The sequence below is a fragment of the Osmerus eperlanus genome, chromosome 5 (assembly GCF_963692335.1).
Source record: "Osmerus eperlanus chromosome 5, fOsmEpe2.1, whole genome shotgun sequence".
NCBI lineage: Eukaryota > Metazoa > Chordata > Actinopteri > Osmeriformes > Osmeridae > Osmerus > Osmerus eperlanus.
This window is the reverse complement of record NC_085022.1, coordinates 7199778-7227305: the sequence shown is the minus strand read 5'-3', so window position 1 is coordinate 7227305 and position 27528 is coordinate 7199778. Positions and strand designations below refer to the sequence as shown.

The following is a 27528-nucleotide window of genomic DNA, read 5'->3' as shown; positions in this document are numbered from 1 at the left end:
TCAGACCAGCCTGAGGAGCTGGAAGACAAAGCTGCTTCTCACAAGCATGCTGGGAGGCCTGAAGAGGAGGTTGCTCTTCTTCTGAGCACGAGGTCCACGGGTCGAGAGCTGTTTTGTAGAGGCCTTCACGTTTCTCTCCACAACACAGAACATATCTGACTGTAGCTTCTCACCCTGGGTGGACAACCATGCTTGAATAACATTCCTAATGAAGCTACAGTGTTTGTAAAATCTAGTCTCTTCAGTATATGTTTATAGTGTCTCTTTATAAGCTAATCTGAGTTTGTCTGGCCGAGGGTCATGCTACTTAAAGTTTCCAAGAGGATTCTGGGAGTTGTAGTGTTCCTGATAAGAATACACTTTTTTCTCTAGAGTAGTTTCTCTCCCTACTCTAGAGTAGAGCAGAAGAGAGTAGAGCTGAGCCAACAGTAGGCCTGGGGGCAGGCAAGCAGAGAGGAGGCTGACAGCACCACAGCACTAATTCACTTTATAAACACTCTCCGTGTTCTGGCTCTCTGAGTCCTCCTGCACAAAGGAACACTATTCTGCATGTTTTCTTTGACTGTAGTGTCTGTCTGACCAGACTGTTGTTCACTCCTGAGAAAACATTGACCTCTCTAGAGTTCATAAGATAGACTTTATACACCACTGTTATATTCACCACACAGTCACAATCATGCCTGCCTGCCTGCCTGCCTGTCTGTCTAACAGACTGCCTCTAGTAGGAGGAGTTAGGGTCTGTGCTAGACACAATATCAACACACAGATGCACCACTTATGTTCAGAAACACTTTCTCACACAATGTATCCAGTACTGAAACACAAAACACTTACTTGACAGACTATAATAAAAGCTCCAGTTCTCAGTGGACGCCAGTCCTCATCTGGTTCCTCACCCGTGTGTGGTGTGTGTGTGTGTGTGTCCCTTGTCCTCCCTGAGGTAAACTCCTCCTCCCTGCCAGTCAGTCCCAGACTTGAGCTGCAGTCAACAGGTACCAGACAGTCTGGACACTGAACACCTCTATCAGCATCCTCATCTCTCCTCTCATATCTCCTATCCTCTTAAGTCTTTGTCTTAATCTCTTTTTCCTCTCTCTCTTTGTTTTCTCTCTCCCTCTCTCTCTGCCTCTGATTCTCTTTCCTTTTCTATATATCTCTTCATCTGTCTCTCTCTCCTCTATCTGTGTTCCACCTCTCCTGAGCCAGACTCAGACACAACAGGAGGACCCAAATCTACCAGCACACTGCCGCCCACATTGAAGCCTCTCCTTACACACCTCAGACTGGGTGTGCTGTAGGGCTGTGTGTCTGTCTCTCTCTCTTTCTCTCTCAACATGTGCTCTGCATCCTCTGTCTCTTGCTCCTCTATAAATGCCTCTCACTGATCATCATCATCTGAATACTAATGTGTATTTGGCCAAGGGCCCAGTCTCCTGGTCCTAGTCACACCCCCCCCCCCCAACCACCACCCACACAGACACACACACAAATATTGCTCCATACACTACAATAGGTACCAGTGTGTGAAGTGTAGGAGGATGTGTTACATGTGCTAAATACAGAAACAAAAGAACAGAGAAAGAGAGTGAAAGAGAGTGATGGAAAAAGAGATACAAAGGGATACAGTAGAGAGATACAGTAGAGGGCAGTAATAAATAATAATGTCAGGACTATGTCCAGCCTAGACTCTATGACAGTGTATGTCTCTACCTCAGCACAGTCAGACAGAGCTGACAGGACGGGGTCTTCAGACAACGTTAGCATGTGAAAGACTGGCTGGCTGTGTGACTGTAGTGTCTCCTGTGACTGGGAGATGGGAGCATAGCCTGTCTGTAGTGGCGAAGGGGATCAGGTTACCTGATTACCACATCCCTGTCCCTGTCTGGAGCACTGCCCCAAGGCTGGGACCGGTCTGCATTCATACACACCACCACACATAATCTACACACTCTGATTACTCTGAACCAAGCCTGAAAGACACCCCGTCATACACACTCACACACACATATTTAAACACACGCACACAAACACACATTCCCTTCCATTCTTCTTACCCTGGAAATTACCTCACTGTGTGTGTGTGTGTGTGTGTGTGTGAGTGTGTGTGTGTGTGTGTGTGCATATCTTTGTAATGGTATTCTACATGCCTGAGGGTAGAGAGAGGCAGACTATGTCCAGACAGGTCGGACAGCATAGAGCTGCAGGGCAAAGCTGATGTCCTGAGAGGCAGAGCACCTACACACACACACACACACACACACACACACACACACACAGGAACCCCCCACCACACACACACATACAGATTTCTACACTCACACAGGCATCCACACATACACATACACACCTGCTGAAAGATAAAGAGCAGTCTGTACCCAGGCTAATGTAAGTAGCACTCGAGGTAGCCTGAGGAAGCAGTTCCAGGTGGACCATATCTCCCACAGGTGAGCACATGCCACACACCACAGGTATGCTGTCCTGCTTATTCATGTCCATTTGACTAGTATCCTGCATGGAGGAGAAGGCAGGATTGTGCTTTCTGAAAAGATGTTTTCGCTATATTTACGCAGTTTAATCCCCAAAAACACAGAATGACAATATCTCCCACCTCAGCGCCTGGAGCCTCCTTTTGATCTCTCTGCAGCACACACAGTCCAGCATGGTGCTTTCTGTGGGAGGCCACACCCTGTCAGGCTCTATCTGTCTGCAGTCTGTATCCTCCCCCATGACGCTAACAGAAGCAGACAGCCGCATTAATAAGTCAGGGCAGCCCCGTTGTTTTGTCAGTAAGCAGGAGACTGTCTGCCTTTTGTTTGGTGGAGCGTTGGCCTATCCTCTCCATCAGACAGAGAAGCCCCACAGAGCGCTGGGAGGTAGAGCAACTCTGGAGTACCTCAGACAAGAGTCCCTCAGACTGCAGTACCTCAGAATGCTGTATCTCAAACTACAATACCTCAGACTGCAGTCCCTCAGACTGCACTTCACCTGAAACCCCACTAGGGGGATTCGCTGCACTTCCCATCAAGGGAGATTAAAGTTTAAGTGGAGCAATGCTAGGAAATGTGTGTGTGCGTGTGTGTGTGACAAGATCTAACGCCTGTAGCACTGTATGCAGAGAAAAACAATCACTCTGTTTTCACTCAGTCACCCAACAATGACTGCTCTGTTTGCTGCCTGTCCCTGCTGTGATCCTATTGGTGGAATCAACATTCTCCTGGAGCACTTGGCAGGCCAGGGTTCTAATCCACAACAACACAAGGTCAGACTCACTGGTAATCTTTGTAATCTCTCAAAGGTCCAGAGCACTGGTGTGGACAGGCTAGACTGAATTCACTGTTGATCTGTCCAGTCTGAGATTTAGTATGAGTAGTTATGACAGGACCTTCAGCTGCCTTAAAGGGTGTGTGCTTGTGTGTAGCCTTGTTTAACTATTCTTGTGGGGACCGGAAGTCTCCTGAATGATACTAAACAAGGATAATTCATTTTTTTGGGGACATCTTCTTTGTCCAAGAACTTGGACAAGTTCCAGTGTTATTTCTCTGAGGATTTAAAGGGTTCAAGGTTAGGGTTAGAATTAGTGCTATGATTAGAACCATAGTATGGGCTGGGGTTAGGAGTTAGGGATAGTTTTAGGGTTAGGAGCTAGGGTTAGGTTTGGGGTTCAGGTTAGGTTTTTGGGTTATGGTCATGGTTAGGGTTGAGTCAGGTCATGTGACCTACCTGTCTGTGTCTGCGTGGCTCGTAGTGGTGTGCTGGAGCACCTCTTTGTTGGCCGGACGCTGTGTGTATATACCCCCCCCGCCGGCCGTCATGTAGCTGAGAACACACGCACACATACAGACACGCACTCATACATACACATACAAAGCATACATCCCATGCACACACATGAATATGCAAACACGCACACACACACACATACACTGCTGTCAGTCTATCGAACAACCTACACAACAACCCAAACAAGCCTCTAGGTTTGTCCCACTTCACAAAGGGTCACCCTCTGTTTCCCCAACAGAGCAGCAGTTAGAACCTGCATGAACCTGAATAAACCTGCGTGAACCCAACCAGAGCCTTCAGTTAAGCAGAATGAACCAGTTGAATGTTCCGGAAACTTCCCTGTTCTGAATACAGAAGGTGTAGGTGATCTCTTTCAAACCTCTCCAGTTACGTATCTGTCAACATGGACTCACCCACCACTGTTTACCCTCCTCAGTCACCTGCTTTGGTGTCCTGTTACCATGCCCCCAGATCAGGGATTACCAGGTTGGGATTAGAGTAAGATTAGGGCAGAGCCATTCATGTCTTGATTGGTGTAATCTGAAGCACGCTACACCAGGGTGACCCAGCTGGCATTGTCATGGAGTTGCACAGTGGTTCTAACCTGTGAAAACTCATTAAGAAGTCTGGTTCAGAGGTACTACCTGTAGCTAACACACAACTGGACAGGAAACCAAAACTAAACATCCAAAGATGGACTATCTCCTCCAAACAGATAAATATAGAACCAGTCACAGTCAAATCATCATGCACATCATTGTATAATCTCATGCTACTAATCAGTCTGGTCATATTTCAATTCCATTGACCATATGACCATTTCTAAATACCTCTGTGTCTGTCTGAAGATCCTGAAACATGCAGACCAGGACAGGCTGTGGTGAAGCACTGACCACAAAACAAGATGGTCATCCAACTAGTTCTTTCTTTCCATCATTCTTTCTTTCTCTGCTTACTCTTTCTTCTCTCTTGCTGTCTATCTTTTTTTCTCTCTCTTTGAATCTTTTCTCTGGCTCTCTCTCTATTAGTGTTTCTCTCTCTGTTTCTCACTCTGTCTCTCTGATGAGAGAGACAGAGTGAGAAGCCCTCCCCCACCTCCCCCCTCAGCCCTCCCCTTCATATCCCCCGTTATGGTGAAGGGGAGGGCTGATGGGAACTCCCCTGGGGTGTGTGTGTGGAGGGGGGGGGAAAGCGGGGGTCAGTGTGTATGTGTTTGTGTGTGTGTGTGTGTTGGGGGGGGGGGGGGGGTAGAGATTAGAATAGGCAGCACTAGCATGAAGTCAAGCCAGCTCTACTTCCTGTGATAAGAACAAGCCATCCCCCTTCCCTCCCTCCCTCCCCACTCCCCCCTCCATTGCTCCCCCGCCTTTCTATCTGCCTCTTTCCCCCTTCCTCCCTCCAACTTTCCCTTCCTCCCTCCCTACCTTCTTGCATGCTACCTCTTTCTTTCCCAACCTGCCTTCCTCACCCCCTCCCTCCCTCCTCCCTGCCAGCCTATATTTCTGTGTGCCTGTATATCTACCTCCCTCCCTGTTTGCTGAATCCTCCCCCAGTGCTGACTAACCTGCCCGGCAGGTAACAAACCATGATCTTTTAAGGGTGTGCTTGTGTGTGTGTGTGTGTGTGTGTGTGTGTGTGTGCTAGGTTTTCCCTGTAAACAAACCACAACCCTCCTGTGGGAAACACTGGCTAAGTATGATAATGTGAGATCAACCTTCTTTCCCAATAGACACACCAGAGGTGACTCACAGCACAGCTCATTTAGTTGAATGGCAAACTGTTGAATGTAGCTCAGTTGTAGAGTGTTTTACTTAGAGCAAGACGTAGTATAATGGAATTTCCCACTGTGTGTTGCATTGAATAAAAGTGTCTGCTAAATTAAAGATTTTTTTTAATGATAGTGGTAATAACCACATTCTCTTGCAGACATGTAGGTGACCAAACTGGAACATCAGCCCTCTTGATGATAGCAGGATGAGGACAGGCGAGGGAAAACATCATCGTGTCTCTAACCGTCTAATGATCCGATGTTGATGTTTCTGTTTCAAGGATGAAAGTCCATGAGTTATAGTCAATAAGTTGCAAGAGTACGCTTATTGTGTTGTTTATGTGTTCACATGTGTTCATGTGTGTGTGTTCACGTGCGTGCGTTCAAGCACGTTCATGTACGTTTCTGTGTGTATGTGTTCATGAGCGTTTCTGTGTTTGTGTTTGTTCAAGGCGTTTTGGTGTCTGTGTGTGTGTGTGTGTGTGTCTGTCTGTCTGTGGTCTGTGTGCGGGTGAGTTAGTGTGTTCAGGTTTACCCATTAACCCTAGTCACTAAACAGCAGGTTGGTTCGTGCAGCTTCAGAAGGCTGTTTACATTACAACCACAGACCCCTATGGGCCCTGACCTCTGAGGGCCATGGCTGAGCACACACGACCTGGCTCAGGTTAAAGGTCGCAGCTTGGCATCCTCTGTGGCGTCTATACTGTATCTGTCCTGTACTAATGAGTAGCTATGCTGGCAATTGACCCCTGGGTTGTGTCATACAGAATGTAGACCTATGGTATGTAGCTAGATACTGTAAGCAAAAACACAGGTATAAAAGCCTTGTCAACCACTAAAACATGACTTTGTTAGTCGCATGATCTTCACAGTTACACAGAACCTGGAGGGTTGTTGTCGAGCTAATAATGTGTTTATTTAGCAGACGCTTTTATCTGAAGCGTTATACAGGAGGGGATTCAAATCTGAACCCACTTGATCTACAGTCAAATGCTCTACCACTGAACTATACCCAGTGCAAGCAGGCAGGCAGGCAGAAAGGAAGGACAGTTACACAATTACACAAATGCTGGGGGGTTGTTATTGGGGTAAGCAGATACAGTCACACAAATGAGCTGCCTGTTTGAACATGACCACAGATGTGCAAGCAAATTATACCACTTATTGTGTCCCATCAGCATAGTGTGTGTCTTACTGCAGGTAAAATGTGTGTGTGTGTGATGACTATCTACAGACACATCCTAACCTGCTTTTAAATCTCCATTACATGATTCACCTCACTGTGGGGATTCATATGAACCTTTTAGACACCTGGGGATATGTAGACCTCTGTCTATCTTTCTCTTTCTCCCTATACTTCTATCCCTCTGTGCATGTCTATATCTTTCTCTTTCTCTCGTTGTCAGTCTCATATATACAGTATATACATAGTAGTTAAACAAAGAATGTATGTAAGTGTGTGTGTGTGTACAGCCTCCAGCTCCACTTCTGCTGGTGGCACAAAGGCAGAGGAAAGCAGGAACTTCTCTCTGTGTGTGAGTGTTGAGCCCTGGTTAACAAGGGGACTCAATACAGTATGTAAGTATCCCAGTACCCTGAGAGCTCGGACAGTCTCACACTCATCTCAGGCCACAGAACATATTTCCCATGACCCCCTTCTCTCCGCAGCACAAAGGCCAGATTATTTATAAATTCAATACCCTGTCTACTCTCCTTAGTGCACACATACACTTTTCTACCATATCTACACCCTCTATCTATACACTCTATCTACACCCTCTATCTACACAGTCTATCTACAAACTGTTTCCCCAGAACTCCTCTTGTGACAAAGACAAAAATAGGTTGATAATCCATTTTGTATTGAGCACGCTCCACACCAGTGTAAACATGGCTTAACATGCCTACAGCGTCCTGAGAAACATTGACACGCCACAGAGAGAAGCTCCAGTTTGCCTTTGTGTCACTAGCAGAAGTGGAGCTGGAGGCTGTACACACACGTACACACACGCACATGCACACTCACATGCACACACTCCTGGGTCAGCCCCGGGCTCGTAGGTCACACAGAACCTGTACTTAACTAGCAGTCTGACATTGGTCTCAAACCTGTTCCAGTAAGGTCCACCATTAGACCAAGAAGACTTGTTAAGTAACATGTAAGTAAGCAAGTAAATTACTTTGATAGGAGGTTTTTGAGCTGAAGAACTAGGGGTTTGTGCAGCGGAAGAGGCACTTGGACATAGTGGACCGACGTGAACCTGTTTGTGCCAGTTCAAGCCACCGTTACTTGATGTCCCAGTTATATGTATACTGCATGCATCAGGGCATATTTGCAAGGGCAGTTACAGTTCAAAGTACAAAGTACAAAATATGCATGACCCAGCCATTGGGTATTGTACTATCAGGATGAACTGTGAATAACAGGGGAGAAACAAGTGAAAAGGAATCCGCAAGATGCATTAGGATGGAATATGTATAAACACTGCCACCTAGTGTACTGCTATTACCAGAAAAGGACAACGCACTTGCCAGAGTATTTAATCAGTGGAGCTGAAGATACACTTAGTTATTTGTGCATATCACTGCTCCACTAACTAATAGAAACACAGATGATGGAATGCCTACTGATCCAACATTTATCACAATAGTGACAAAATGCATCGCCATAGTGACCAGGTGTGAGACCACAGCAGTGTCAGACTCACCCGCTAGTCATGTGATCCATCCTGGCGTTCTTCCCCAGCAGTTCCCCGTCGCTAACGTACCCCGTTGTCTGCACGGTGATACCTTCCAGCTCCTCCATCTTATCTGCCAAGAGGAGGGCATGGCCGGGGGTGAGGTCATCTATGTCCCGCCCCGCTGGCCAGTGTCTCCGCAGGTACCCCCCCTTAGGGGTCAGAGCGCGACTAACTCCACCCCTCGCCGCCACCCCGTAGCCGCCTCCTGTTGAAGGGGCGTCGCCCGCCTGGAGACGGGGGCTGGACCCACCAAGTCGCCACGGTAACGTGGAGGCTGGGCGAGGGGGCATGTTGAGGATAGCCTTTCCCCCTCTGCTGATCTCCGTGGTTACGCTGTCGTCAAAAGTGGTCTCCAGAGTGCTGGGGGGACACAGGAGAGAAAGAGATGGGAGAGAGAGAAGTAGAGGGGGAGCGAAGAAAGGGGGAAGGAGGAGAGGGAGAAATGTTAGAGGGAAAGAAGAAGAGGAAGAGATGAGATGAAGGGAGTGTGAGTCTTGCAACCATCTGACAGCTTTGGCAGTGAACCCAGCCAGCCAGCCTGCCAGACACACACCACCCCCTGCTGCTAGTCCTCCCAGCCCACAGAGAGGAGACATTTCTGTCACTGTAAAGAGAAGGCAGTTCTTTTCATAGCATCCCACCATAACAGCTTTCTATTCTTTATTTTTTATCATTTCTTTATTAAACCTTTTTTTCATCCTTCCATCATCGACATGGGGTGGGGACTCCTCCTGTAGCCCAGTGTCAGGTGACTCCAGGGGGCCGGCTCACGCAGGACCGTGAAAAGAGGTCCAGGATGTGGGCGTCCCAGAGACACTTCAGACTCATCAGGGTCAGAAACAAAGCAGGACACCCGGCCCCTCCGTTCCTGCCTCCCTCCACCCCTTTAGACACACACACATACATGCACATCTGATCCCCCGGTCTAGCTGTCAATCACCCAGGAGACTTGTGGAGTCCCCCCCCCCCCCACCTGACTGGCTCATGTTAACTGTTCTAGAGCCAAAGGCTGACACCAACAACAAAACAAACGCGTTTTAAAATGCTCCTTTCCCACATCAGTCTGAATTAATGTCATGTTGAAACTTCCCCCTTCTGCTCCGCCACTGTCCTTCTTGACTGGTGGGTCACTAGGTGAATTTGGGGCTGCGCTGGCTTTGTGTGACCTAAAGGGGGTGACATTCATTCTAAAAATAAAGAATGGGCAGAAGTAAAAACACTTCAGTGCGCTGAGAAGTCTCTCTTCAGGGTTAGATAATTTTAGATCCTTAAGTTGGACCTTTCCCAGCATTAAAATCACTGTTATTCTAAAAGTGCAGGACACATACACACACAAAACTCATGGGTGCTGTGACAACCAGAGATTCAGATGGCTGAGCCCTCTCTCTGAGCCCTCTCCAATCTGACTGTAGAGACGGAAACTATTCGTTACAAATTGCCGCCCACGCCTGGGCTGTCAGGCAGCTTGGACTGCTGATCCTGGTCTGACCCTCTGAGGATGTCACAATGCACAGATACACACACACGCACACACACACACACAAGCTCACACAGGCATACACAGACACACACACACAGGGGCCTACCTGTGGCTGATCTGCGTTCCTCTCAGACAGGACATGGTCTCCTCCAAGTTCTGTCTCAGGTCAGCGATGTTCTTCACAGTCCGCAAGCGACGGGCCTCCGGATCCTCACCTAGCAGTAGCAGGTAGAACCGCTTTTAGAACATGCTAGAACACACGCCAAATCCATGGCTCTGTTCTGATGTTACAGCATCCTCCCAGCTCCTGTAGAAACTACAACTGCAGCACCATCACACACAGGACCGCTGTGAGAATGTGGAACAGCAGCGGCCGATGGATCAAACACCTGACAGGCTTGTCCAGACATTTAGTATGTGAGCTTCCTCTGAAAAGAAAACTATTAACACTCAAAGTAAAACACAAGCCTGTCCATGGCTTGGATAGAGCATAAACTACACAGTACTCCTTCAGGGCAACAAAATCAAAACTTCTTTACGACGCTGCAAAATTGCCACATTGCATATCTCTTCTGAAGAGCAACGCTGTTTATATACATTTTACATTTACAAAATTTAAATGTAAAATTTATATTTAGACGCTCTTATCCAGAGCGACTTACAGTAAGTACAGGGACATTCCCCCCGAAGCAACTAGGGTGAAGTGCCTTGCCCAAGGACACAACGTCAATTGACACGGCCGGGAATCGAACTGGAAACCTTCAGATTACTAGCCCGACTCCCTCACCGCTCAGCCATCTGACTCCCATATATAGGTCCATAAAATACCTTTGCAAACAAGTTCTTGTTCCCCGTGCTGTAGAATTAAGCCCTCAGGCTGAAAAAACGGTAGGGCTGCTAATCACCAGAGCTCCTAACACACATGAGGTGTAGGTGAGAGGAGGGCTTGGCTGGGGAGATTAATATGTACTTTCCTACAATGAGAGGGGAGGAGGGAGCTTCCAACTACATAAACACACACACACACACCACATACATTCATGGACCCCCCACACACAAATATTAAGCTGTACTGGCTTGGCTCCCATAGTGGCGTGGAAAAACTGTGTAGAGTGGTGTCCTGAGTGTGTGTGCTTAGTGTCGAGTGTCTGTGTGTGTACGTGTACATGTTTGCGTTTGTGTGAGTGTGTGTGTGTGTGTGCACTCCCTGTGCAGGCATTCCAGGAGGCTTGCGGAGCACAAACAGCTCCTTTCACAAGGCTTAACCTGCCTTTTGCAACACAACTAAACCCTGCTACCAGACAGGCAGCAGGCTGGGGGAAAACTGAGATGGAGAACCTCTCGCTCCTCTCTCTCTCTCTCCTGTCTCTCTCTTATCCCTCTGTTGCCTGTTTCTCTCACTCGGATCTTTCTCTGGATGGTGTCACTGTGGGAGTGGACAGATAGAGAGAGATTCTTACTGTCGTGTTTCTCGTAAATATCCAGGACAGTGAGGAGGATGTCCTGGTTGATCCGAGCGATGCCGTCCCAAGCACACATGTGCTGTAACACACGTGTGTGCTGCAGGTGCACCTGGAACACACAGCTATGACTGGACCAGTCTTCCAGCTCCTCCTCCAAGGCCACCTGATTGGTCCTGGCCCTGACCCCTGACCTGGCAGTCTCTGACAGGGTCTCAAGGTCACCATGAATCCCTTCACCATGATTCCTCTCCACACCCCTCCTTCCCTGCCCCCCCAACAACTTCCTCCAGTCTCGCCCCAGACCAAGCTCAGGTGGTTCAATCCCAGTTGCTTCAGTATCCTGGGGAACACACTCCTCATAACCCTCCCCCCTACCCACACACCCTCTTACTGAAGTCTTTTCAGACCAGCCTAGTCCTCTGACTCTGCTTCCTCCTACCCCTCCTCTTGCTTCTTTTCCTCCTCGTCCTCCTTCTCTTCCTCCTCCAGGCTGGCTGGCCCATCCACTGGCACTGGCCCCTCTCCCCATCACCCCTCTTTCCGTCTCTCCCACACAGCAAATTTCAAAATCCAGATCCGATTCCCAAACTGTCCCACAGCACAGGTCTTGGCACTGGTCCTGGTCCTGGTTCTGGTCTTGGTCCTGGTCCTGATACAGACTGGACTGAGCCCGACTAACAGTTCCCAGAGCTAGGCTGCTTGTAGCACTAGTTCTGGTTATGTTGTGCCCTACCTCTTCTTCCCTGATTTGGCCATCTGATGGGATCATCTTCCTTTCAGAAAGCATCTCTGGATGTAGGTCCCGGTTCTCCAAAGGACTAATATTTCCCAAACCCTGTCCTGGTGATGTTAGATCCTGCAGAACTTGACCTGGGAACATTATGAGCATTGGTCTTCCTGGGAACCTGTCAGTCCTGTGTCTTATTGAGGAAGAGGAGGAGGCTGGTACAGCTTCCTCTGCTGCAGCTATGTTCTGCCTTCACAGCTATCTTACAGAGAAGAGAAAAAACTTCCAGTCCAGTCACCCTCGAAATGAAATACATGAACACACACACAGTGACACACACACATACTCACACACAGTCACACTAGGAGCCTTGGCAACTTGGTGACATCCATAGCCTTTAACATGTAGATGAGCTTTCTCGTTCCATTCAGTCAGACCCAGCCCCCATGCCCTCTCTCTTTTTCTCTTTCCTTCTTGCTCTGTCCATCTTGCTCACTCCCTTTCCCCAATAGTTCCTCTTTCCTCTTCACCCCTCTCTCTTGCTCTCTTTCTCTCTTTCTTGGTTTGAGGCACCTTGGCACAATGTTACCAGCTAAGCGTCAACAGTCACTTCCACAGTCAAAACAAACCTCTCACCAAAGGCTGACCCTTCTCAGCACAGCCTGATTTCAACACTTATGGTTTGCTTCAACTAGTTTGCCATGCGCTACAGAACTAATGGGGTACTGCCAAGAGTGGCAACTGGTGTGTCTTTGTTCAATCAAACACACTTTCAGTCTGACGCACACAGTACACCACTCCATCGGAAAACAGGATTTCACATTTTTCTAAGAGCTCTTTTTCTCTGTCAATGCATGGCAGCCATCTTCAGTGTGCAGTGTTCAAAGCAAGGATACCTGCAGCACCATTCCACTGCTGCAGAGTCTTACTGGTTAGAGTCCCCTGAAGCTGGCCTGAGGTTTTTGAGTTGTTGTGTGAAAGGCTTGTGACATTTAAATACTAACAGGTGACTCTGCCTTACCTGTGAGGTCCTCTAGAGAGTTGTGTGCTGATTGGCTGAAAGCTACAGGCCTTCCATTCCCCTCCTGTGATCCTGCCTCCAAGAGTATCGCCTCGGTAACGTCTGGCTGAGACCTTAACACCAGAGACAAGAAGGAAGATTACTCATGCTGCATCTCTCTTTCTCTCTCTCTCATTCCTTTTGCCTCTGCCTCTCTCAATATCACTTATTCTCTATGCCCTCTGAGTCTCGCTTTCTCTCTGTCTCTTTTTCTCTGTATGCAAACTACAATGAGATAAATTGTGTCAATACTCCAGAATATACAACATAGAGTACATATATTGTTTACAGACACATCCCCTCAGCAGGTGTACCTGTACATGAAGGGAGCCACCGTGGCGGTGTTGGGGTGACTGTGGAGCTGCTGAGGACGAGGCAGCTGGATGCTGGAGGTCATCAGCGTAGCACCCTCACTGGCCACCAGGGGCACTGCAGCCCCACTGAGGTGGTGGGGACACCGGCTTTCTGAGGAGCCCAGGCTAGAACAAGGGCTGGAGCTCCTGCTCTCTACATGAGCCCTGTGGACAGACAGCCCGCTGCTGGCTCTCACTCTCCCCCGCAGTTCCCCGTCTCTGCCACCAGAGGGAGCGCCGCAGCCAGAGGCCTTCCCTGCCTTGCCTCCAGGTTTGGGGATGCCAGTCCCGGCCAGGGCTGAGCTGGGACTGGAGCTCTCTTTCGTAGTGCTGCCGATCTTACCACCCTTAGGGATGAGACTGGAGATCTTGGTGTTCTTCTTCTCTGCCTCAGAGCCCACCCCCTCCAGCCTGGCCCCCTCCCCAGGTCCCTCTTCCTCAGGCCCAGCCCCGGCCCTGGAGCTGCCCCCTCCGGCCCTGGAGCTCCCCCCTGCCTTGTCCCTCTCCTTGGGCCTGGCCTTGTCCTTCTCCCCAGGCTTCAGGGAGCTCCTTCTGGGGGTGAGGGCTCGGCTGAAGGTCCTCTGAGCAATGCCTTTCAGGGCCAGCTTGGGGCTGGAGGCGGTGGAGGAGGTAGAGGTGGGGGTGGTGGACCTCGCTATGGCGCTGGGGGGCCTTGAGTTGCCCTCCACCTCCAAGTGTAGCTCTAGGCCGGGGCAGCTTTGGCCCCTCTGCCCCCTCTCTGGGTCCAGGCCTGGTGGGGTTTCTGGCCTGGCACCCACACTGCTGCCTCCTCCCTTAGAGCCTGACTTACTGTTAAACAGCTTCAGTTTCTCCAGCATGGACTTCTGAGCAATGACCTTGGAGGGCACCTCCAGGGGGGCCTGATGGGGCGAGGCCTGTGGGGGCGGGGCTTGGCAGGGCGGAAGGTCCTGTTTGACGGAGAGCAGGACGGAGGTGGAGCTGTGCTTGGCGCTGAGGGACTTGCTTCTCCAGGCCTTGCTGCTGATGCTTGCATTGGCCTGGGAGGAAGAGGAGGAGGAGGAAGAGGGAGCTGGAGATGGAGCCAGCTCTGTCATGATAGGAGAGGCGGTGGTGCTTCTCTCTGTGGAGATACACACACAAGTACGTGCACACACACACTTTAACATATCTAAATACTACATACTGTACATATACATGCATGTCTGCATTTCTGTAACATGTCAGAAATAGTCAGACAAAAAATATAAAAATCTGCATCCGTTAAACATTTACATTTACATTTAGTCATTTAGCAGACGCTCTTATCCAGAGCGACTGACAGTAAGTACAGGGACATTTCCCCTGAGGCAAGTAGGGTGAAGTGCCTTGCCCAAGGACACAACGTCAATTGACACGGCTGGGAATCGAACTGGCAACCTTCAGATTACTAACCCGATTCCCTAACCGCTCAGCCACCTGACTCCCTGTAAACATCCATGGTTATTCAACTCAAAAACACATGCTAATGCCTCACAAGGTACATTTACCAGACGCTCTTATCCAGAGCGACTTACAGTAAGTACAGGGACATTCTCCCCGAAGCAAGTAGGGTGAAGTGCCTTGCTCAAGGACACAACGTCATTTGGCACGGCTTAGAATCGAACTGGCAACCTTCAGATTACTAGCCCGACTCCCTCACCGCTCAGCCATCTGACTCCCTAACTTACAAATTATAGGTAACTTACAAATTATAATATACAGAATTTAAACTCCATTAGTATACAAATGTTTTAGTGTGTATAACCTCCATAACACCAAGCACAGTAAGTACGACAGACATAGTATTCCTCACTTAGCAGACCTCAGTGAAATGATCTCTCCCAGTCAGAGACCTGCCCTCCAGAGAGATCATCTCTCCCAGTCAGAGACCTGCCCTCCAGAGAGATGATCTCTCCCAGTCACAGACCTGCCCTCCAGAGAGATCATCTCTCCCAGTCACAGACCGGCCCTCCAGAGAGATGATCTCTCCCAGTCACAAACCTGCCCTCCAGAGAGATGATCTCTCCCAGTCACAGACCTGCCCTCCAGAGAGATGATCTCTCCCAGTCACAGACCTGCCCTCCAGAGAGATGGTCTCTCTACAACAAACCTGCCCTCTAGAAATATGGTCTCTCAAGAGACCTCCAAAAAAATCTCAAAAGATACAGACCTCACGGATGTAACACAAAAACTCAAGTGAGAAAACATGACCTGCTGCTGACAGCTGCACACCAGACAGATTCAGACCCTAACTGCCATCTGAGGGCCGGGAGTGTTTACAGTTGGAGTGCAGTTAGATAGAGCCTTGCCTGTCACTCATGCAAAATGGTCTTTTCAAACTACTGTAGTTAATCATCACTTACTACCCCCCCCCCCCCCCCCACACACACACACACACACACACACAGACACACACAGAAGCACACGTATACAATTTTATACATGCACACACACACACACACACAATATACACACAGAACACACTCACTCCCTCACACACATACACACCCACACACATACATAGACACACACACAAACCCACACCAACAGACACATACTCATATATACCTGCACAATACACACACACCCTGAACTAAGTATGTAGACGTTTGTGCAGACCAGTGTCAGCATTCCTATGATAAGTGACCATCTAGATTTTAAAATATTTAATAATTTATACCTTACCTTCCCAACACCCTAAGGCTAGGAAAGGAACTCAACCACCTCTCCTAAACAAACCTACACATTAACAGTCAGAGGTAAATCAACAACCACAACAAATAAACATAAGCGTTCACCTACCAGTTAGAGGTTTGTTTCTAATGACTCAGCAGTGCAGCTGTCTTGAAGAGTCTGAACCAGAGACTGTTAACACAGTCATCTACTTCATCTACAGCACTCTGGTAGTCATGAGACGTTCATCTGAGACTCACTCCCCTACAGCCTACTCCTCTCTCATTCCTTGTATCTCCTCTCTCCATTACTTTTTCTCTCTCTCTTTCTCACTCCCCCCTCTGTTTCTCTCTCTCTTTCTATCTCTCTCTCCCTTACTCTCTCTCTCTTTCTATCTTACTCTTTGCTTCTCTTCCGGAATCTTGCTCTTCTTCTCTTTTTCTCACTCTTCCAACCTCAAATATCCCTCTCTTTCTCTCCCACTTATATCTCTCTCTTCTCTCTCCCTCTTCCTTACTCTCCTCTCCTCTCACTCTTTCCCTCTTTTAGAACAAGAGGGTTCTGTTTCTTCTAACACACTCAAAAGACATAAACAGTCATCATAACAGCATGTCAACAGAAGCACCCTGAAGCTGAAGTCTCTCCTCTCCCTACTCAGAGGACTGTGGTCTCTCCTCTCCCTACCCAGGGGCTGTAGTCTTTCCCTGCCTGGGTGGATGATGTGTGTGTGTGTATCCAGTTCTCTGAGACAGGCCGAGGGCACCAACACACTGCAGAACTTCTGTAAATATGGCAGACACCAGACGTTATGTTCTCAGACAGAGAAGTATTTTCCCCTCTTTATTATGGATCTGTATCAACATGAAATGATCCTGCTGACAGCATCCTCGTGATTTCTAGTGTTCCCTGGGTCTATACTGTTATGACATTATTGCCAGATAAGATAGCTGGTAATTACACACCTGTAAGACATTACTAACATATAAGAACCATTCTGTGTACTCACCTTCCAGACTGTCCGGTGATTGCAAGATTAAGAAATTCTCAGTAGTTCCAAAGGAAGTTACACAACCATTTAATGTGTGTGTGTTTGTGGCCAGAACCGGTGTAACCTGTCCTGAGACTGACTGGCTGGTTCTTCAGATCCACAGAAGTAAAAACCTTAATTCTTCTCTCTCTCCTTCCTTCCTTCATTTCTTCATACAATTGACCTAATTCCCTCTTCACCACATTATTCTCTCTGCTCCTTCCATCTCCCTCCCTGCCTCCCTGATCTCACTCCTTTCTCTCTCTCTCTCTCTCTCTCTCTCTCTCTCTCTCTCTCTCTCTCTCTCTCTCTCTCTCTCTCTCTCTCTATCTCTCTCTCTCTCTCTCTCTCTCTCTCTCTCTCTCTCTCTCTCTCTCTCTCTCTCTCTCTCTCTCTCTCTCTCTCTCACTCCCTCTCTCTCCATTCCTGTCTTTCTCTTTCTCTCCCTATTTTTCTCCCCATCTCTCTCTCGCCCCTTTCTCACTCACCTCTCCTCTCACACCCCTCTCTACCCCCTTTCTCTCCTTCCCTCCACCACAAGCACACTAATTAGCGCTCTGTCAATGATCAGCTAGTTTAACCATAGCAGCCTCCACTGACAAAAAACCTTTATGCTTCCAGGTTTCAGAATAAAGTGTCTGTATATGAGCAGCAGTTTGTAAAGCAACATGTCCATAGAAGGGCCATCTGTCCACAAAGCTTTCCCTCACAGTATACAGTAACTGTGAAGCCATGCTGTCCACATCCCTGTAATGACCTAGCCTTTCTGCACAAAAACTGGTCTCCGAGAAGTGATAGATTTGTTTGTGGGTCAAATGGAAGCAGCACTTTGTCAAAACAGATGTTATGAAAATTATAGGTGTTCAAAATGTGGAAACTCAAAAAGCACACGTACTTTGTGCTTAGTGTGTGAATGTATGGGGGGGGCAGTGTACTGTGAGTGTATGTGTGTTTCTGTTAGTGTGTGTACTTTGTCACTATGGTGTGTGCGTGTGTTTTTGTGTATGCATTGGTGTGTATTTCTGTGTGTGTGTGTTTGTGTGAGTGTCTACACTAAAGGCAGACCCAGCTCATGTTGAGGTGAAGCAACTGTAATGGTGTAGCTGGTGACAGTAGAGTCATCAGGCTATAAACAAGTCGTTAGCAGTTAACAGCTGGTTCCCACCTTCCTCCCGAACCCCCCAAAACACACAGCTACACCACCACTATTTTTAACCTGACAAGTTTACAGTTACATAACCTAATACTGGTTACATAAATAATATAATGTTTAAGATCACCCTAAAAAGCAAGCCATGTTTTTTATTGATGTTTGAGGTACAGTAGATAGTAGACCAAGCGCTCTAACTGACCTCTGTCACAGCTGCTGCTGGCTGTGTGTGTGCCGGGTCGGGGCTTGTCGTAGATGTGGAAGCTTTGACTGCGACGGTTACTGGAGGCTGAGGAAGAAGGGGAACCCCTGGGTTGACCCTCACTGCCCGGGGCACACACACGCATGGTGGGGGCTGGCAGTCTGACACCACAAAATAAAAGTTATAGTTAGAGTAGAGACCACAGAAGAAGAGGCACAGTCAGAGTAGAAACCACAAAAGAAAAGAAAGAGTTCAGTACAGGCCCTCTTAACAGATCAGTCTTTAACATACAGGCAGTTGGTGACTACGGGAGGTGAAAGGTGGTGGGTATCATTATAATATTGTAGTAAAACAAAGCCTTTAAGGAACAAGTTATACATTCAGTACACTAGATGGTGCTATTGTTTTAATCCAGACTATAGTCAGAGGAATAACAGCACTATGGAGAAACACCCAAAGCAGGTGTGAGAACAGGGGGGAGATAAGGTGGAGCTGGAGTCTGCAGGTCAGGATATGTGGAATGCATGCAGTCACTTTGATTGAGAGGGTGAAGGAGTGAGGAGGAGGAGAAGGATAGGGAGAAGGGAGGGTGACAGGATGAGGGTGACAGGGTCAGGGGTGAGGGTGAGGGGGGTGAGGGAGAGGGGTAACATTTATAAGGTTGAGAGGGAAAGACATTGAAGCTGACCTAGACGTCTTTCTCTGAACCACAGAAAGCTTTAACCCTTTACTCTGGGATGACGTCTTGGATGAAGGACTGAAAGAGTAGAAGAGAGAAAGAGAGAGAGAGATAAGAAATATAAGGATAAATGGAAAGACGAAAGATATTGGGGGAAAAGAGAATGTTTGGAGCATATTAAATGAAGAGATGAGAAGTAGCTTGGATGTCCAGAACTAAAGACCAGCAGCTTCTAATCAGTGCTCCTGTATTTCAACCAGATTTGAACAAGCAACCTAACAATCTTTGTTAATGCAGTCTAACTCAAAGCCTAACCTCTGTTTCTCTATGTTACCCTAACCTCTGTAACTGTAAGTGACTCTAACTCTAACCTCTGCTACTCTAAATAACTCTAACCCCTGTTACTCTAGGTTACCCTAACCTCTGTTATGTTAGGTAACTCTAACCCTAACCTGTAACTCTTGAAAACTGTACCTGATAGAAGTAGGTGTCTTACCTGGACAGCATGTCTGCTGCTACACCCTGAGCTGGGACAGTGCAGCTGTTCAGATGGCCCTGGACCTGAGCTTGGGTCCGGATCTGGGTGCAGGCTGCTGTCCCATGGGGCCCAGTCTGGGTAGGGGTGGTGGTGCGGCGCACAGGGCTGGGACTGGGGCTGAGGTGATCCCGGGCTGTGGCTGGGTGAGAGTTCTGCTTCAGAACCTTCTGCTGCTGTTGCTTGTACCTCGACAGACTGAAGAACAATCCAAGAATGCTCGTCAGGTTCCCACAGCAGATCTCTGGAAGGGATGGGAAAGGAGAAGAGAGGAGTGGAGAAGAGAGGAGAAGAGAGAATAGAAGAGATGAGAAGAGAAGAGGAGGATGGGGAGATGTACAGAGAAGTTTATTGATTTCAGTAAAGTTCTTAACTTGCTATATTATGAATTGTATCATCATTTGGAGAGTGTGATCGTGTTTTAGCATTCTGTGAGAGAGCAGCTCTATCCAGTCAAACATAACCCACCTTCAGCACTCAGACCCTGGATGTTAACCCCTCTACTGGCCAGGAAACACAGACACGTGTCCACATTCTCGATCTGGGGAGGAGGAGGGAGGGAGGAGGAATGGAGAAGAGAAGAGAGGGGGGTGGAAATATAGATTAGACTTGACTTATGCTCTCATGCAGAACATTTTAAGTTTCAATTGGACCCTTACTGAAAATAAAAAGCCAAGTCAAAAGAGGATTCAGTCCATTACATAATTCACCCCTGTATTGTTTCTGCCTGTGTTCTTTCTTTACCTTGATCTCATACTAGTTTCAAACTCAAAGTTTAACACGTTTGGCTTAGGTTAACAACCTTGGACCACCATCATGTCAACATGCTTCAGAAGAAATCTAGCCAGTTTCCCACCAATAACTGCAAATGTTACAGAGTTCATGTTGAGGCAACATGACTCTCAAAGAGCTCATTCATAAAGAAACTTATTATTTTAATAATGACCATATTTTCTTGATTTCAGGCCCACCACAAGACCAAGGCATGTACAAACACATGCTCTGTCATTAAAACTGTGGGTGGGAGTGGGAGGGAGAGAGGGAGGAAGAAAGAAAGAAAGATAGAGGATGAGTCAAGGGGAGAAAGCGGAAAGGAAAAAGAGGGAGGGAGGGAGGTTTTAACACACTTGTATTGGTCTCTTAAGGTTGACTTGGTATTACACAAGCCCACACCCCTCGCCCCTCGGCTTGAAGCAACGGCCCCGGTGGATGTAGGTGGTATTGCATTTCGTGTTTGACTTCCGACTCTTCCGGTCGTTTTTATTCTATTAACTAGAGTCAACATTTACAAAACTATCTCCCCCAATAATTTTTGTTCGATTCTCGAACCTGGCTCATACTACTAGCTTTCTCATAGAAGATTTTTTCCTGATTTTTGCTAAGTTTGAAACCAATCCGAAATGGGTAAACTAGCACCCCATTTATTTGCTTACGTCAATAAAAGTTGAATGCAAATGTGCTCGCGGATACTAACAGGGCACGAACACAAAAGTTCACATTGGCCGATAGCCGATTTACCTGGAGCTGAAAGAAATGGCTTGAGTTGCCTGCCCTGTTGTAGCAAGTTTAGGAAATGGTTGTCACACATACATGAAATGTTGTTAATATAGTTTATTCCCGTTATTTTAAAATAGATTTGATTTTTCGTAAAAACGTTCATGACATGATGGCAAATATTATATTATGTTAAGCGTGAGCATAGATTGTTGACATGTCTGGAGCAAAGACGAAGATTAATAGTACTTTAACTGATAACCACAATAGGAAATGATATATATATATTTAAATAATATTAGTCTTGCCTTCAGAAGCTTTTGTTAAACACACTCATTATTCTTTTTTTGATCGTGTCAAAGCCAGACTGCTTTTGTGGGACCATGAAGGTCCTCAGTGACTATGTTTCACCCCCACTTATATCTGATGGAAACGTCTTGTATATAGTTCGGTTAATATGCCCCTTTCAAAGGCACGTTCAATAAAGTAGATTATATTTTAGACACACTTCTCAATTTATTACATTATTACCAAGTCTTGTTAGATCACGTTATATCCATTAATAGGCGTTTGGGTTAACCCTACAAAACCAATTGGTTTTGTAGGTTGAACATATAAAACACAAGCCACATTTCTACACTGATGTTAAATTGAAGGCAGTGTGATTTTCGTGGCATTTCGTTTGAATATAAAGTTGACAGTAAGCTATGGTAAGTCTGCATTATGGAAGATTTCTGTTACAAAAATAACTATTAAGATTTCTTTGCCTGGCGAGAACAACGACGGAGCTAAGTGTTCATGTTAACAGTTTATTTAATCCGATACAATGCGTTGGAAATCATACTCAAATCACGAAGAAAAAAAACAACATATGTGATGAGTTCCATCTAGAATAGCCCTATATTTAGCCCTATAGCTTCTAAAAAACAAGTGAAAGGAATACTATAGTGACAGCATACATTTCCGTAAAGTTTGCATCATGTCTCTGATTCTTATCAGCTAGTTGCAAGCGTGCACGAGGTCTCGGAGCTAGGGAAAAAAAGAGCCACTGTTTAAAGCTAGACCGGAAGAGTCGGAAGTGGAAAGATGGCGCGGTCCAGTTTCGTACTCTCGCTTGCCTCACTGCGCCACTGAGCACTTTTCATAGAAATGAATGGGGACGCCATCTTGGAAGACAAGTTGCTTCCTCTAGTTATATTAACTCTATAGTATTACACTATGCTCCAAAAAATGAAAAATGAAACCAAAAACACAACAGGAAGGGATAGAGAGGGAGAGAGGGAGAGAGGGAGAGAGTGAGGGAGGGGAGGGAGGGAGGGAGGGAGGGAGGGGGGGAGAGAGGGAGAGGGGGAGAGAGGGAGAGGGGAGAGAGAATGCCAGAGACTGATAAAGAGAGTAGGACCAGGCAGCCTGGGTTTAAATCTAAGGAGAAGATTAGAGAAGACTGAGACAGGAATGCTGTAGCCTGCTGAAGAGCACAGAGCGCTAAAAACGGTCTAAACAACAATACATTAACCACAACGAAATAAGCTGACCCCTGGGGATGTGGGGCTGATGGGGGTGGGGGGACTGAAGGGCAGATGGGACTCAGTGGGGGGACAGCCTCTCTAATGCCTCCTCTCCATCCTGCTGATGTAGCAAGGAATCCCAACAGAGGCCAGGGGATTGTGTTCAGCCAGGGCAGCATCTCAATAGCCTTCACTTTCTCCTCAACCTCCAGTATTGTCACCTCCTATATCCTCAAGCTCCAGTCTTGTCTCCTTATATCTCCTCGACCTCCAGTCAAAGAGAAGGACCTCAGGTCCCCTGAGGTTTGGAGAAGAGGAAAAGAGAGAGGAGTTGTGTAGAGAGGGGCCGAGGAGAGGATGTTGACACACAGGGCTGGAGAAGAGAGCAGGCGATAACTCGTTGCTTCACACACACTCACCATCTGAGTTTGGCTCTTGGGGAATCCATTAATGGCAGCTATCTTCTCATTGGCTGGAGTGGACAAGAAGGAAGTGCATGTCAGTTCAATGCAACACACATCATATTGTCATCACCCATGTCATCACACAACAAATGGCTGTAGTCATACTTTAGTTTGAGAACATTGTACATATGAATATATAATTTACTTGGCAACAGTAGCCTAGACATCAAGCCAGAAATTATTAAAAACCAAGACCCTGTAGTTGCCCAAAAGTAAACACGAAAAGCAAAAATATTGCCAACGGTCTCTAGAAATCAGGGGCTTGTCCTTACCGACCACCTGTATGATCTCAGCCAACAGTACTCCATCAGTGACATCATGTTGCAGGTCCCTCACCAAGCGCTTGTGACCAGACCTGGACAGGTAGTGATTGGCCCAATCTGTGTAGATCTGCCCGGCAACAGAACACACAAGTTCAGGATCTGTCCTATGATAACACAGCTAGCAGAGAGTGTACATCAAAAGTCAGAGACGTTTTAGTCTAGTCACTCCTTGACTCCCTGAGAGAGAGAAAGAGACAGAGGGACAACAAGTAAACATTTTAAAGACATGAAAGTCATCACAGATTAAGAATCTCAACAGAATGCTTAAAATAATTTAAGTGTGTGTAATCTATGTTTGTTGTCAAATGAATGTTTAGGCCTCCAACATCAAGTGCTTGAATGTAGCCTCCCCTTCTGTGCATGAGCCTGTCTGATCAGACAGCATGGTAGGGGTGGTTCGGGTCACCGGGGGTCAACCCCAGACCCCCCACCAACAACTCCAAGAGGACAATCTTTCTATTTCCATTTGTTTCTCTCTCTCTTACACACAATCTCTCTTTCCCTCTCTCTCTTTCTCTCCCCCATCTCCCCCCCCGCCCCCCTCTTTCGGTTTCTGGTCCTGACAACCCAATCTGTCTGGTCTCTCTCCATCCTCCACTCTTGTTCTATAGCAGAATAAATCTTAACTGAAGAATCCAGTTGAATGTTGAAAAATGACGTTTTTAACATCTCACAAATCAAGCAAAGGGAAGAGTAGTGATCTTCTGTATGAGGAGTGGCAGTGCCACCACTAGGGGGCAGTGGAGTAAAGTGATACAACAGGCAGTGTCCCACCAGTGTGTCAGTGGGCCACAGGTCAGGTGACACAGCATGTCACTACATTCCTCCTAGGACACATCTTCATCTATACCCACCACCGCTCATTTACTATTTTTCCTATCCCCGTTTCCTAGCTCTCCTTCTCATCTCTCTTCCCACCATCCTCCTCTCTCTTACCAGTCTCCTTCCTATCCCTTCCTCATCACCCCTGGACCCAGTCCCAGCACTGGCCCTAGACCCAGCTCTAGCCTTAGCCCTAGCCCAGCCTTAGCCCAGCCTCAGCCTCAGCCTTGGCCTTAGCCTTAGCCTTAGCCTTAGCCTTAGCCTTAGCCCAGCCTCAGCCTCAGCCTCAGCCCAGCCTCAGCCTCAGCCTTAGCCTTAGCCTTAGCCTTAGCCTTAGCCCAGCCCCAGCCCCAGCCCCAGTCCCAGCCTTAGCTCAGCCTTAGCCCTAGCCCAGCCCAGCCCAGTTAAGCTTTGAATGGTTCTGCCATTCCAAACAGAGTTGGAGAAAGTAAGCTCCAGACCACTGCTCTCTCTAATGCAGTAATGAAAGAGCCTCGCTGGCCTGCCTTTTATACTCTTCACCACATCAAGCTACCCTGCCCTGCCCTGCTCTGCTCTGCTCTACTTCACACATCATAGCACACACTTACAGTGTACACACACACACACACAACCAGGACAGAAATACATATGGTTATGTTATGTTTACCATCTAATACTTTTTTCCATGCAGAAAAATATACATTCAAACATGAACCTTCCACAAGCCCATTTTCTCAAGACCTGTCAGCCCGCATACACGCATGCACACACACACACATACACACAGACACACACACACACATACATGTATTCACACAACCATGTTACATTTACATATGTGGCAGCTGGTGTGTCCATCCTTATCACACCTCACAGAGATCAGCCACCAGTTATAGACCAGAGCAGGTGAGAAGATCTCTTAAGCTCATCTGTATACCTGTCTATCTCTGTCTCTGCCTCTCTCTGGCTTGCTGTCTATCAATTCAGAATAGTTTATTTACTGTCCCTCAAGTTGTGACATTATAAGACATATCTGGCCGCAATACTCGCTGTACGTCCCTCACCCAGAAATGTCCTTAGCTTCTCACTTTCATAAACCTTTGTGTAGTTTTTAAATAATTGGTAAAATTCGAAATATTACTTTATTATATTTTTATATTTGCAACATTTAAGGATAAAGGGTATCTCCGTTTCAACTTCACCTGACAAAGTGACCACATATTCTGTATTCTTTTGATAACCATGATTTTTCTGTCTGTCTATCTCTACTTCTCTCTGCCTCTTTCTGTCTGTCCACTGTATCTCTGTCCAACTCTTTCTCTCTACATGATTTTCTCTGTCTATCTCAACCCCCCCCCCCCTGCCCCGTCTCTCTCTCACACACCCAATCAGACTTTCTCTCTTCCACCTACTGAGTCAGGTGAATGAGCGGTTGGGGAATCGGGCTAGTCATCAGAAGGTTGCTGGTTCGATTCCCGGCCGTGCAAAATGACGTTGTGTCCTTGGGCAAGGCACTTCACCCTACTTGCCTCGGGGGAATGTCCCTGTACTTACTGTAAGTCGCTCTGGATAAGAGTGTCTGCTAAATGACTAAATGTAAATGTAAATGTACTGAGCTCTGAACCACTGAGCTACCCACTTCATCAACTACCATATGGTCCCAACTGCTGTGGACAGCTATTTTCGCTGGCATTTTCACTGCCAGCCATCTCTCATCACACACACACTTAAGAGGTAAGTATTAGTTGTATAAGGTATAACAGACTCCAGAAAGTCCTATTTTGTATTGTTTACCAATGGTTTGCCAGTGACTGGTCATGTTTCCTGTAAGTGTCACAGATCACACTTCTGATGAACTGAACTCCTGTGCTCTCTGAGCCTGAGGTGACATCTGACTAAAGACTTTAACCTGCACCATATGTTTGTAACTCTGCCTGACACACACATTCACATCATTCATCCTTCAGGCTAACTCTCTGTCTTAAACACACACTCCTCCTTCTGGAACACCTGTTCTCCCTTCACTCATCACCAATAGTGGTAACACTTCTCACACGCCATCCCTGGTTACCGTCACGGCAAACACACACTCGAAATCACCAGCTCCAGTCACACACACACACTCGCCTTTGCTAGCTCACGTTAAACAAACACCATTCTGCTAGACCACTCATAAACAACTGAAACTCTAAAAGTTGCTAATATCTTCACAGAAGCCTCTAGAACAAAATGTCTGCCCAACGTCAGTCAAACCAACCTGAGGGTCCTCTCCGTTCCTGGTTGTCTTTTTAGACTGTGGCCCCTCGCCCTGCCCCTGCCTATGCCCATGCCCAGGTCTGAGGGGGGCTTTAAGGGGGGGTTTAGTAATAGGGGCTTTGAGGGGGATGAGGCTGGGCTGGCTGGGTCTGTGGGACCTGTCTGTGCAGGCAACAGCAGCGTTCTTCTGAGGGGTGGGCAGGGTGCTGTGGACGGGTCTGGGCTTGGGAAGTCCCGACTTCATCTTGGAGACCCCCAGAATGGCTGGCATCTTCTGCTCTCACTCTCCCGCCCCGTTTAAGAAACGACTCCACACAAGCTCACATACACTGTCACACACAGGCAGTGTTGTTCTCTCTCTCCCTCTATTCCCCCGTTTCTTTAAGGTTGGCAAAAAACTAGGGAACACCCATACACAGACGTTCCACAGCTGGCGTACACACACACACACATGTGAATACACAGAGCAAGAAAAACACTTTTCTCTCTCTCTCCCTCACATACTCACACACACACACACAGGATCCAGGAAGTCCCCAAGTAGTTCCAGGGATGAAAGCGGTGTTGTGTGTCTGGCTGCCAGTTCACCCCCCTAAGCATTCTAACAAGACTGCCAGTTCCCCTGGAATCCTCCTGCCAGGTGTTCCTGCTTCAGACAGGTAGAACGGTGGAACCAGAGTAGTTTAGAAGAATGTAGGGATGTTCCTTTAGGGGTAAGCTTCATAGATCCTCTGCACACAGTGGAAGTCCAGGTAGAACGAGCGTATGAAATGAATGGATGGATGAAGAAAATATCAGGAAAGGAAAAAACTTGCTCTCCATGCTCCTGAGAAGCTGTGCATGTCTGCTCTGCTCTGCCACTCACTCAGCTCTGCTCCGTCCCCCCCAAAAGATTAGCAGAGTGACAAGCAGACAGGAAGGCGGAAAGGCAGGCAGGAAGGCAGACAGACAGACAGACAGGTAGGCTGACATACAGGTAATAGCTGTGTCTCTCTTTGACTGCTGGTGAACTCCAATTCCAGTGCTGTGGCATCACCTCCT

At 47.4% G+C, this 27528-nt stretch overlaps 1 protein-coding gene across 1 annotated transcript; it reads right to left on the bottom strand.

Annotated features, from left to right (window-relative positions):
• Positions 1-27528, bottom strand: LOC134020624 (neuron navigator 2-like). Its single transcript, XM_062460781.1, has 16 exons — positions 26489-27528; positions 23377-23494; positions 23060-23112; positions 20107-20179; positions 19600-19882; positions 19113-19181; positions 18425-18585; positions 13334-14474; positions 12981-13093; positions 9876-9984; positions 8257-8649; positions 3721-3816; positions 2609-2731; positions 2181-2235; positions 1711-1830; positions 1-174 (listed from the first exon to the last, which is right to left on the bottom strand). The coding sequence occupies exons 1-16, from the start codon at positions 26756-26758 to the stop codon at positions 1-3; spliced, it is 3351 nt and encodes a 1116-aa protein (XP_062316765.1). The 5' UTR covers positions 26759-27528.

Coding starts and splice junctions, on each gene's coding strand:
- LOC134020624 (XM_062460781.1), bottom strand. CDS start 26,758: ATGCCAGCCATTCTGGGGGTCTCCAAGATGAAGTCGGGACTTCCCAAG. Junction 23,495..26,488: donor GGAACGGAGAGGACCCTCAG/GTTGGTTTGACT, acceptor GTTGCCGGGCAG/ATCTACACAGATTGGGCCAA. Junction 14,475..18,424: donor CAGCAGCAGCTGTGACAGAG/GTCAGTTAGAGC, acceptor GTATCTCCACAG/AGAGAAGCACCACCGCCTCT.